The following is a 12029-nucleotide window of genomic DNA, read 5'->3' as shown; positions in this document are numbered from 1 at the left end:
CGAGGAGTGGCATCTCTCTGGGTTCCTCTTGTAGGTGGGTCTCATAAACCTGGGCAGGCAGTGCCCCCTGGTGCCTGAGGACCTGACCCTCTGCGTGGATTAACAGGATCACACAAGTCTGGAGTCCGGCGCAGTCAGTGACTGGCACAGCGCAGGAGCTTGTGAAATGGAAGTCACCTGCCCTTTTTATTTTCCCTTGGAAAGAGTTTTTTTCCCTAGGCTGTGGGGATTTTCCTTATCCAGAAAAAACAGACCAAGGGAGAAGCAGCCTTTTTTGGTGGAGTACTGCTGCCCCCGTGTGGCTATCACGGGACACTACAGCAGACTGGGATACCCAAGACGGAAGGTTTTCAGGTCTCAGGTTCTGTGGCTTCCTTGGACCCTGAAAAGCAGATGTCCACCAGGGCTGTGACGCTTGAGTCTCGGTCTGGAGTGGGAACGAGGAAGTATGGGGCTTCTCGTGGAAGGGATCGTTTGGGGAAGCAGCCTTAGGAGTGGGTGTGGGCAGATGCAGCTTCGTATCCTGTCCAGCGCAAGGTGGGCTGGACATAGGCTTCCTCCCTTGCACTGAGTACACAGAATGGTCACTAGAGGTGGGGCACTAGAATGGGTCACTTTGGGGGCACGAGAGGTCAGGGGAAGGGGGATTTCTGGGGAGTGGAGCAGCAGCGCCTCCCCAGCCGGTTGTTGGGCATGGGTGTTAGCATCAGGGCCTGCGAGCCCCGGGCCTGCGGGCCCCTCCCCTGCGGGCCCCTCCCCTGCGGGCCCCTCCCCTGCGGGTCCCTCCCGTGTGCCTGGTGACCTTCTTTTCTGCACCTGTGGTTGGGCTGCGGTCTAACGGCCCAGCCTACCTCTTCTGGGCACGTGGCCTGGAGAGATGCTATCTCTGACTCTGTATTTTTAACTCTTCTTTCCAGAGGATGTGGCTTCTGCGGGCGAGCTTCAAAGGGTGCCCTGTTTGCCCCTGTCAGCAACCATGACGTCACGGAAACGGGAGGAGGCGATGCAGCCCCAAACACCTGGAGGGAAGTGGGCAACTCTTTCCACTTCCTGTGCTACTTTTGGCTATTGATTCAGTGTCTGACCAGCTCACCACTTCAGGGTGCAGCTGTCGGTGTGATTCTTGGAGAAGATCCGGTGCCTTACATGTCTGGGCGAAGAAAGGCCCGAAGCTGGCTGCGCTGCTCCTGTGGTCTTTACACAGAGCAGGGTCTGGTGGCCCTTCAGATTGCCCCACTGGCCCCCCGTAGCCAGCAGAGGCGTTAGCAAGGGTCGGGGTCTTTGACGGGTCTCTCACACTCACTCTGGAAGAACCAGCCCTAGCTGTGTGTGGGCAGAGGCAGCCTTCTCTTCCTGTCCCCCGCAGGGTGGGCTGGACAGAGCCTTCCCCCCTTGGACTAAGGAAGCCCAAAGCCCTCCTTCCGACATGGGGGAAGTAGGTTCGAGGGGATTAGTGTGGCTCACAGGAGAAACGGAAGTGGACATGAAGGGACCTTTGGCCCTGGGTGTCAGTGGTCACGTATGATCGGAGCTGAGACTTTTAGAAGCCTGGGTTTCCTAGCAAGTGTCCTCCGGGATTCAGTGGGTTGACCACTGCTTGCCCTCCTGGCGACCCTCATCATCAAGTTTTCGTTATTGGTAGTTTTGGCCAGGTTACTCTATTCCCTGAGGGGCTGACACGGTGGCTCCCCTGGCCACTTCCTCCGTTGATGTCATCTTTCTTCCCTCTCGAGCCCATTTCCCTCCCCAGTGACTAATGGTGTGGGGCCACACAGGCTCATCCGTTGGTGTCTGTGGGGTGCCGGTACCCAGCAGGAGGACACACTGATGAGCAAGGTCCTCCTCCCATCCCAAGGAACACGCGCAGTCCAGCACACTTCCCCACCAAGATGTCACTTGATAAGCTGTGAGGGTTTCACGTGAGATTTGGGAGTTGAACTTTATGGTGTACCCGGAACCAAAATGAGACCAGACACACCTTTAAGCTTCAGATGGCTGCCTGAGTGGTCAGAGCGGAAACTCCTACCTGGATGCTCCGTAGCCCATGCCTGTCCGGCCTGCCTGTCTCCTGCCTGCCTGAACTGGGACCCCAGCGGCACTCAGGAGGCAAATATCTGGGGGAAGTTTCAAAACACCTTCCACAGCTCTGGCCTTGGCACGTGAGGGGTCCATTTTTCTGCCACCCGAGCTGGTCTACATAAAGCCCTTGAGGGAACAGGGCGTTTGTCTCGACTCTGGACTCGAGAGGCATCCATTTTTACAACTGGCCCTGGCAAGATGTTTGCTGGGGATGGGTGCCCTCCCTCTGTGAGTTGGCCCAGGCTGGTTAGGATGCAGCGGCAGCTTGGTGACCGTTGCGTGACCATGTCTCTTCGCCATGACTTCCGGTTTCAGCAGTATCCCTTCCTTCTAGACTAAGTAGTGGTCAGCCTAGAACTCGCCACAAAGGAGTCTCTGCCTGTTCGTAACACTTGTTCAGCCCCTGTGGAGACATATCCCCAGCTGTGAGGGGATGTTGCTGTTCTGATTGGATGGACATTTCTCTGGGGGTGAAGGTGACCTTGATCTCTTGGTGACCTCCTGCCTGCCTGGGCCTTGTCACAGCCTAGGGTGGGTTGGGCCTGGAAGGAGGAAGCCTCGCTCCCAGGGGTGTGGCTGGATCTTTAGGCCCCTGCCACAGCACCCCACTATGGTCCTCGGGTAACCTTAGGGTTCTACTGACTTTAGTGTGGCTCAGCAGAGGCCTGGGCCTCTTACAGGTCTAGTGGAGGGGTCTGTCTTGGGCCTCTATACTGTCTTCCAGGCTTCTTACTCTGCCCCATGCCCACAAGGTCCCCTTCAGCTTCTGCATAGCCATTGCCAGTTTTCAGGAGCATGCCTACTTCCCCAACCACCCACACTTCCTCTGCCTGGGTCTTTTTTTTTTTTTTTTTTTTTTTTTTTTTGTAGAACAAAGTGAATTCCCACTTTAGGAGGGAAAAAAAAAGACAAACTAATTTGCCCTAAGTTTTTAATGGTTGATAAAGGCTTGCTCCGCTAACCTTCCCAGGGGCATTTTCATTTAATACGGGGGAAGAGAATGGTTTAATTAAAAGAAATTCCCAGCAGTAGTTCTCTGGCATCGTGCCAGACAGATGAGGAGGGGCTGGGGGAAGAGGCCTGGGAGCCTCTCCTCCTCCCGTGGGTGAGGGTGGCCCTGTCGTGGTGGTGGTGTCTCCCAAGGCCTTTCCCTCCAGTCATCTTAAAAGGCTTCTGTGTAGGCTAGAGATGAGACCGCTTGGAAATAATGGGATTCGGTGGTCACTCGAATCAGGGGCAGCCAGGAGACGGGACATGGGTCTTTGCTGTGGGTAGCCTCCGGTCCCACCGGACACTTCATATAGATGGTGCCCCAGAAGCTCACAGAAGGGAGGGCATGCCTAGTTCACCCACTAAAGCTGGTAGCCCCATCTCTATGAGAAGCAGCAGCCCGGGTTACGGGTTACGGCTGGGAGGATTTGCGTATTTCTGGATCACATGGTCGTGGACTCCAGGGGGAACCATGCAAGGATTGGGTGGTGGGGGGGGGAAGTCCTGGGGGTGAGTAAGCACTCCTTTTTGGTCTGGAACAGGCAGTTGTTCACTGGTCTCTCAAGTGTATTCCCACCAGAATCCCCACCCCTTGGGGAAAGGAGACGGAAGCAGAGGCTGGGCGGAGAGAGGTGTGCTGGGGACCCCAGGGACTCCCGCTGCTGTTGGAGGTGAGAGTTTAGGACACCTCTCCTTGGCCGAGTGGCAGCCATAGGTTTATAGGGTAAAACACAGTTTCAGCGACAAGTCAATCTGAGTGTGAAAGCAGAAAAATGTGTCTCTGGAGGGCAGGAGCCAGTGGGTGACAGCGTTGGGGATACTTGTCATTCTTGTCTGGTAAGTTTCGGCTACAAGGCAGGACACTCCTCCCCCCGCGGCGCGGGCCTGTTATGAGTGGCTCTGAGGTGTGGTGTGAGCTGGGACACACACTCGTAAAAGGAGCTCCCTGGCCCTTGGCACAGCTTGCTTAGAGGAATTTTTAAGAGTTCATTCCGAGAAGAGGCTGGGCGGCGTGATATCCCCGTACTTGGGTTTCTCTCTGCCTAGCTGGTGATAAGCAGCATGAAAATGCCCCCCACCAAACCCAGGCAAATAGGATCACAGTTTCTGCTCTTCTGAGTCATCTTTAATGAAGTCACGGGCAGCAGAACGATATACAATGTGGCTCAGATACACACACACGGTAGCAGGGAAGGTCTAGACAATGAGGTCATCTTTTCTACACCTTGAGGAAAGGGTAATGTGGAGGTCTTTATGGATGTTTTAAAACAAAAAAACCAAAAACATGTTCTTTACAACATTCTCCAGGAGCTTCTACTGGGGATCTGTCATGGGATGGGGAGGGGTGGTGGAGGGTGGGGAAGTGGGGGGTCTTCATATCCAGGAGAAGTCGCCGCCCCCGCCTTTCCTGTGAATGGCCAGCAGCAGTAGGTACACTAGCGATTAGCAGCAGTTCAGCAATCTCCATCACAAAGTCAGGAGATCCTGTCGGTGGCGGCGGGATTGTGAGCCAGTCAGACCGAGAGCCTTCTTTCTGGGGTGGGAGGGCTCCTTTTTGCTTGAAGAGGGCGAGGAGGGGTGATGAAGAGGAACGAGCTTGGGAGTTCAGCCTCTTTCCACCTTGCCGACCTGGAGTGAGGAAGAGCAGATGTCAGGCTTAGTACTGATCACGAGGACTCAGGGATGCGATGGGGATGACTTTGTTTGGGGCTGTGTCAGGTGACCGGGGGCCTTGTCAGGGTGTAAGCAGGATGACTGGAGCCAGGCTTAGGGGTAAGCAATGTAGTGTCTTCCAGCCTCGAGCTGAGAGAGCTTGCTGGGAGCAAGAACCCAGGAAAGGGGGTTCCACTCTGAGAGGCGGGGCCAGAGGTGCGTGGTCCGTGTGCATCAGAGTTGGACTTTCTCTCCTCCTCTCCTCACTGGCTACGTGGCTCGTGATGTGACCTGGCCCCACTGCCTTCATTTCTAAATAAGGGTAATCAGAGCTGTTCCACATATATCTGAGGAGAGGCGTGGCTAAGCTGAGGATTCCGAAAGGAGTGTGTTCTGTTAACCACGCTTCAGGCTACTATTACAACAGCAACTTGTAACAGGAAGTAATAGAAAAGGCCCGAGGGTCCAGGCTTTATTTAAAAAGTTTGCTTTATTTAAAAGCAAATTCCCATGGGAGGTGGTTTGCTCTCAGGCCTGGGTCTCAGCCTGAACCCCCATCCCCTCCAAGCTCTGACGACTTCTCACCTCAGCTGGACCACAGGCGCAGCGTCATGAGCAGGTTGAATCCGGCCACTTTCAGGAGTAGGATTCGGAGTCCCATCACTGACAGGTTTTGAAAGTTTAGGTTCATATCTGTAAAACCAAGAGGTCATAGCCGTTAGGGGTGTGTGCATGAGAGGGCTGTACAGCAAGGCACCAAGGACTTTCCCAAGAGCTGGTTAGGTTGGGTGTGGGCGACTTCAACTCCCGGATCCATTTCTTTTAGCTTTTGTGCATCCCCCAGGGCAAAGGTATTTGTGTACTCCTCCAGGGCAAGAGCGTTGTGTTTTAAGACGAAAACCACCCAAAGGACTTAGGCCATACACTATTCTGAGGCCCTGCAGGCTTTGGCATGGGGTTGGGGTAGGTGCTCAGGACATGCCTTCTCAACCCTGTGGGTCTGGGCCCCTCAGTGCAGGCACAGTAGTGATGACTCCGTTAGGAGGTTGCACTGGGACAAGACCCGTGCCTGAGGCCACGTGAGTTCTAGGCCTTTCTAGAAAGGAGCTTCTAGAGGGACAGTGTCCTCAGAGTGACATGGTTCGTTCAGGGCTGCTCTGGAAGGACTCACAAACTCCACAGCTGCGTTCTTTAGCTGTCCTGACAGAGGCTCTATGACAGAGGCCTGGGAGTGCCTCACTGGCTGAGTGAGGCCAAAGGCACATCTTGCTTCGTACGGAGAATGGGAAATGGAGTTAACCATGCTGGAGGGACAGAGCGTGGGCAGCTGGGACCAGGTTTGGAAATGCTGCTCCTGCCCTCAGACCCACCCCTTCTCCTCCCCTGTGCACTAAGGGTGATTAGGAGCTCCTTGCTTCCTCCTGCATCATGCGAAATTGGGCAGCTCCTTCTCTTACCTGTTTCAAAGCTTTTCTCTATCAACTTGGCATCACAGGGAATGTCTAAAAAGAAAAACAAAGGCATTTTCTTAGCGTCTAAACCACGTGACTTTGCTGGGATTCTTTGGGAGAGAAAGAATCCCGGTATGGGGGGACATAGTGCCCAGGGGCAGCCAATGACGCAAAGGTCCCGACAGGACCAATACCCCGACTTCTGGGCACCCTTTCATTCTTTTTTTTTTTTTTTTTTTGGTTTTTCGAGACAGGGTTTCTCTGTGTAGCTTTGCGCCTTCCCTGGAACTCGCTTTGGAGACCAGGCTGGCCTTGAACTCACAGAGATCTGCCTGCCTCTGCCTCCTGAGTGCTGGGATTAAAGGTGTGTGCCACCAACGCCCGGCCTTTTTTTTTCCCTTTCATTCTTTCAGCGAACGCTGGCTGTGCAAAGTGTATGCTGCATGACACGGACCACAAAGTCAAAATGGTTGCTGGACTCGGGCAGGTTCCAGTCCAGAGACCAGTGAAGGCAGTGCGACATATTCACAGCGACTAGGGCCGTATGTTTTCATGTATTCCAAGAAGTTCTGAATCCCATTTTTTCCCTTTGTTATCTCCTACTGAGTATCTAGTCCCACTGACTCAGACGCTCTGCCTCCTTAAGCCCTGACGCCTCATTGCTTTTTCTTCTGTGTGTGGTTCTGTCCTTGAAGCCCCAGTGGCGTTGGCCCCTGGAGTCCCTACCAGGTGCCTCTCCTGCATTCTCTTTCTTCTGCTGGACCTACAGCCCACCCTCTATGCAGCAATCAGCCTTATATTTTATTTTATTCAATTGTTTTTGGAGACAGAGTCTCAGGTAGTCCAGGCTGGCCTTGAACTTGCTGGGTAGGTGAAGGTGACTTGGAACTTATGATCCTCTTGCCTCTACCTATGATCTGGCCCTTATTTACATCTTCTAACTCATTTCCTGCAGCCTTTCCTTGTTCTCAGCAATCTCCTTTCTTGGGCTTTGACAGGGTCATCTCTGGCCTAGGCACGGCTGGTCCCTTCTTCACCTTTAAGTTGTAGCATGGTAGCATTTCCTCAGAGCCCTTCTCTGAGGTGGCTCTTTCCTCACTTCTAAGTTAATGCATATATTAATTACGGCCTGACGTAATTTACATATCCCTCTGCTGAGAGATGGGCTTCCTTAATTAGAATGGTGCTCCCTAAGGGCAGCCTCCTCCTCTGACTTCTTACGACACTCCAGCATCTGAGACTCTGTACCCTCACCCTCTTGGCAGACCGAGAAATCAGGGCAGGCAGCTGGGGAGGGGAGGAAGGGCATGGAAACTGTGCCTGAGAGCTCAGAGAGGGCAAGTCGCTCAGACAAAGACAGGAAGGTGTGAGAAGTCAGAATGTCCAGATCAATGCTGGGCCGATGGATGCCCTGTATCATGTTCTCTCGTCTGCTTGAGGGCCAGGGCATTTGTGGCCTGCTGGGACAGGGCTCAGTACTCCTTAGTCAAACGGGATGTGGATTCTGACGACAACTGATGAGTACATGACCCAAAGCAGCTTTTAGACACCACAGACATGAGCTGGGCCTCTCCCGAAGCAAGGAGATGGCGTTGGGCAGCACTCACCTGAGCTGGTGTAGGAGGCGTTCTCCTTGAAGACATCTTGACAGTTGAAACCATTTTGGTCGCTCCAGGCAATGGCTCCGTTGCTCTTGGAATCCATAGACCTCATGTCCAGCACAGTCTTGTCAGAGATGAACACTTCAGATGCCACGTCCTTTGACACATTGACTTGAGAATCGAAGTCGGTGAACAGGCAGATGCTGCTGTTCTTGGACTTGGGATCTCTCAGCTCGTACACTGCTGGTTTTGGGTCCTGGATGTCTGTGGGCCAAGAGGACCGATGTTAGAATGATCTTTTTTTTTTTTTTTTTTTTTTTAACTTTTTGTGTCCTAACCTAGGCCAGAACTCAGAACCCAGTGACAGGCAAGGGAAGAGCTCTCTGGGTTAGCTGGTATTGTTCTGAGGCTTTATACCAGAAGTGACATCTTAGAAACCAGCTGTTCATGATGGACTAGGGCTTAGGGACAGGCACAAGTCATGTGTCCTGGCCAAGATCTCAAGCGCTCGGTATGTGGTCACTCTCCATGAGGTCCCGTTTGGCATTCTGGAAAAACAGAAAGGTGGGGGCCACTAAACCAGCTTGTCATTCTTCGACTTAACAGCATCTTCAAAACCTCAGGAAGTCTGGTCAACAAGTTTGCTCTGGCAGGACGCAAACAAGCTTAGAAAAAAGGGCCCAGGGCACCAAGCTGTCCCTCTAGAGTGCCGTCCCCCAATTTAGGCTGGACACTGGAGGGAAATGCAGGCCTGTGCTATTTAGACATTAAGTTGGAAAAAAATCTATCACATCACCAGGTTGATTTCTCTCACTGATAAATGTTTTGAGTACAAACCAAAACACCCACATCCAAGTCCTGATTCTGTAATTTACTCCCAATGGCCTTGATTAGGTCAACGGGCGGCTGAAGTCTAAGAACTTCCATGTATAAAATGGACATGCTCCTTCACGCACTTTTCCAACCAGGCTGTTCTGAGAAATGAATATTTCTCCAAGTCAAATGAACCTAATCAACCACACAGCACTGAACAAGTGTGCCAGGGTTTCACCATGAAAACGTACTACTGAGCAAACCAATCACACTGTCTCCTTATTCCAGGAAGCAGGGGGGGGGGGTACTGGAGGTCTCTCCTCAGTGCTGAGACAATTCTGAGGGATTTTGTTTTTAATGTGACTCTCGCTGACTAGTTTCCCTCCGCCTTCCCCCTTCAGAGGAGGACACGGAGGCTGGCCAGAAGGATTTAACATAACAGACCACCTAAGAGTTCCCAGCAGGGCTGCGACCAGAACGCCCTGTCCTCCGCTCCCACAGCGCTTCACTAGGCATGGAAGTTTTTCAGATCTGGGTGATGCTCTCTGCTCACTGAGACAGCCAGGGTGGCCTTGGCGATGCAGGCTTCCAGCTGAATCCTGAACCAAAGCCAGCAGGCACCGGCATAGCTCTAGGATGCTGAGTGAAGACAGAGCTGCCTGGAGCCTGGTGCTGCCCGTGGAGCAGCAGAGCTGGGTGGGCGCCATGGTCAGACATGGGGCGTTGGCCCCTTCCAGACAGAGAAGGCTGCAGGACAGGGGCTTCCTGGTTTTTAGTCCCTTTCATTTTCGGCTCCATAGATATCTACAGCCACCTTACCTTCCCCCCTGAAAATCAGAAACAAATCACCTTTAATGGGAGGTCTTTGGGGTTCTGTCTCTCAGAGAGCCCTGTGGTGAGAGACATCCAATTCCTACCTCATAAGAAAAGCACATTTTACCACTGAATGGCATCAGAGGTCACTTTAGCAGGACCGGATCAATTTTTCAACTGTAAGTTCAGCTGTTCTGGATCCTAACCTGTCATCACCAATCAAAACGAATACAGAAGGCCATGTCTGAACGTATTAGCCTGCAGGTCCCCAGGGGCACTGCGGTGATGGAAAACGCCCTCGCCACTAAATCTGTGCCCTGTAGTTAAGCACTCAGAAGTGAGAGCTATTGACATGGATGTGGGCCCCATTCAGGTTTGGACAGCGTCAGGAAACAGCGTCACAGGCTTTTCAGGAAAGATGGACAGTCTATCTGCATAGCCCTCCTAATGCCTCTTTACAGAGAAATGTGTGGTTGCCTTCCTCGGAGGCTGGGGTGACCCCCCCACCCCAGAGTCCCATGAAGACGGAGAGGGGAGTCCCTGGCCACCCACGGAAAGAACTGACCCCTCCCATCCTCACACCAGACTGCATTCTAAATTGGATTCTCAGTTTTCTTGTGGCTGGCCCTGGTCCCAATTTCTGTATTCTGTAGAAGGTTCTGGTCTGTCGTTCTATCTTCTTCCCTTCCCTTCCCTTCCCTTCCCTTCCCTTCCCTTCCCTTCCCTTCCCTTCCCTTCCCTTCCCTCCCCTCCCCTCCCCTCCCCTCCCCTCCCCTCCCCTCCCCTCCCCTCCCCTCCCCTCCCCTCCCCTCCCCTCCCCTTCCCTTCCCTCCCCCCTCTCTCTTTTCACTTTCTTTTCTTTCTTTTACATAGGGTTTCTCTGTGTAGCCCTGGCTGTCCTGGATCTCGCTCTGTAGACCAGATTGGTCTCCAACTCAGAGATATCCACCTGCCTCTGCCTTCTAAGTGCTGGGATTAAAACTGCCTGGCTAGTATCTCTTTTTTGGCTTGTTCTTTTAGTCCCTTTTTATTATCAGATTTGCCTACACAGGCCAAAAGACTTGTGCCTTGTTTATTCCAAGAGCAGATCTTTTTTCTTGTTTCCCTCTGCTGGAATTCTGCCTCCCTCCTCCCTGTTCAGATCTTATCAATCTGTCGAGGCTCAACAAATCTTTTCCAGCACAGAAAAGAGCCTCTGTCTAGGGCACCTTCTACCAGGACTTGAACCCATCTGGATTTTTTTTATCCACACGACCATTTGTCGACACTGAAATAGTTCGTTAGGTTGCTAAATGCACAGTGTTCTCAAGCTTTGGCTAGTTTTTATGCTGTTTGGGGACAGGTCATACATCTATCTTAGGCTTTTTTATTCTCAGCCTAACATTATCTAGAGTGATAGCTACTTAGAAGGCATTTAAAAGTGTCCGCTGAATGAGTCAAGTCATATTTTAATGAGTTTGACCTAGAGAAACACAGATATTTAAGATTGATAGCGGTGCCTTCCCCCTTTGCAGAGCTCTGTAAAACAATTAGTTCAATACCCCCAATAAGCCTCACCCTGCCATAGTAACAACGGCCATCTCCAGGGAAAGGATTAATGACACTGACCTACAGGGTTGCCAATGGTACCACTTGGGATGACTCACCAGATAGTACCGCCACTCGGGTTCCTTTCCCGAATGTTAATTTACCTCCTAGTCCTCCAGTATTCACACTGCAGGTAACGCCTTTACAGAAGCTCAGGAGACCTACCTAGTCCATAGACAGAAGATGCTCTGGTCCCCCACAGCATGGATAGTCATAGTCTGAAGACTTAGCTCTTCTGCTGTCTGGTACTACAATTCTGTCTCTGCTCTGAGTAGTCCTTTCCTCCTGTCCAGTTCTACTGTAATTTCCATAAATTCAGTAGAACTCAGGAGATCAAAGCTCCCTGCTCAGAGCAGCGGTACCTTGGATCCTCCAGTTGAAGGATCTAGATTATCACCCACCTCATGATTGCCAACGGGTCAATGTAAGGATGTTTCCCCAGTAATTAGTGCTGGGTGGGATGGGTTCTTTCTAGAATCATTTAAGATCTTGCAGAAGAAAACACCCATATCTTGGACAGAGAGGAAGAGGAAGGACTTGTGCATTCTATCCTTGCCTCATTCTCCATATATGGCAGATTGCTTAATTTGGTCCCTGCTCCAAAGATTAGTTTGAATTCCCACTACAGGTAAGGTCTCTGAAGAAGCCTTTGTGATACCACTCTGTTAGAGCCCACTGGGGTCTCAGGACACTACCCTCAACTGTCCTGAAGTTCTTGGCTTCTTACAGTTTCTTTTTACCAAGGAAACTGTTGCCCTCTCTTTTTACAATAGTAAAAATTTAGTATGGCAAGGCCATGATAATAGTACTAAGGATGTATTAGATACTCTCCCAGTGAAGGGTTCCTTGTTATGTGCAGGCAGCATCTCACATTCCGATGCGGTGTTATCAGTTCGTTGCCGAAAGTGGAAACTGTTGAATACAGCTGGTGAAGGTGCAGCCGAGTTTACCCCAGCTCCGTCATCCTCCTTGCCCACCTTCTGCTCTATCCTTATTCTAGCATGCAGTACACTGGCCATTCACAGGGCTCAGTCATTTTCAC

General features: G+C 51.9%; 1 protein-coding gene across 1 annotated transcript in view; it reads right to left on the bottom strand.

The window, feature by feature from the left end:
• Positions 1-4173: 4173 nt before the first annotated feature.
• Positions 4174-12029, bottom strand: part of LOC102917268 (M1-specific T cell receptor alpha chain-like) — a 775359-nt gene continuing 767503 nt past the window's right edge. Inside the window, exons 5-8 of the mRNA XM_076544981.1 lie at positions 7781-8038; positions 6180-6224; positions 5308-5415; positions 4174-4698 (exon numbers count right to left, since the gene is read on the bottom strand). Of these exons, the coding sequence (XP_076401096.1) occupies positions 5309-5415; positions 6180-6224; positions 7781-8038 (410 nt within the window). The 3' untranslated portion in view covers positions 4174-4698; position 5308. The remainder of the gene's footprint in view (positions 4699-5307; positions 5416-6179; positions 6225-7780; positions 8039-12029) is intronic.

Source organism: Peromyscus maniculatus, chromosome 9, assembly GCF_049852395.1.
Source record: "Peromyscus maniculatus bairdii isolate BWxNUB_F1_BW_parent chromosome 9, HU_Pman_BW_mat_3.1, whole genome shotgun sequence".
NCBI classification, from domain to species: domain Eukaryota; kingdom Metazoa; phylum Chordata; class Mammalia; order Rodentia; family Cricetidae; genus Peromyscus; species Peromyscus maniculatus.
This window is presented reverse-complemented; position numbering and strand designations above follow the sequence as displayed.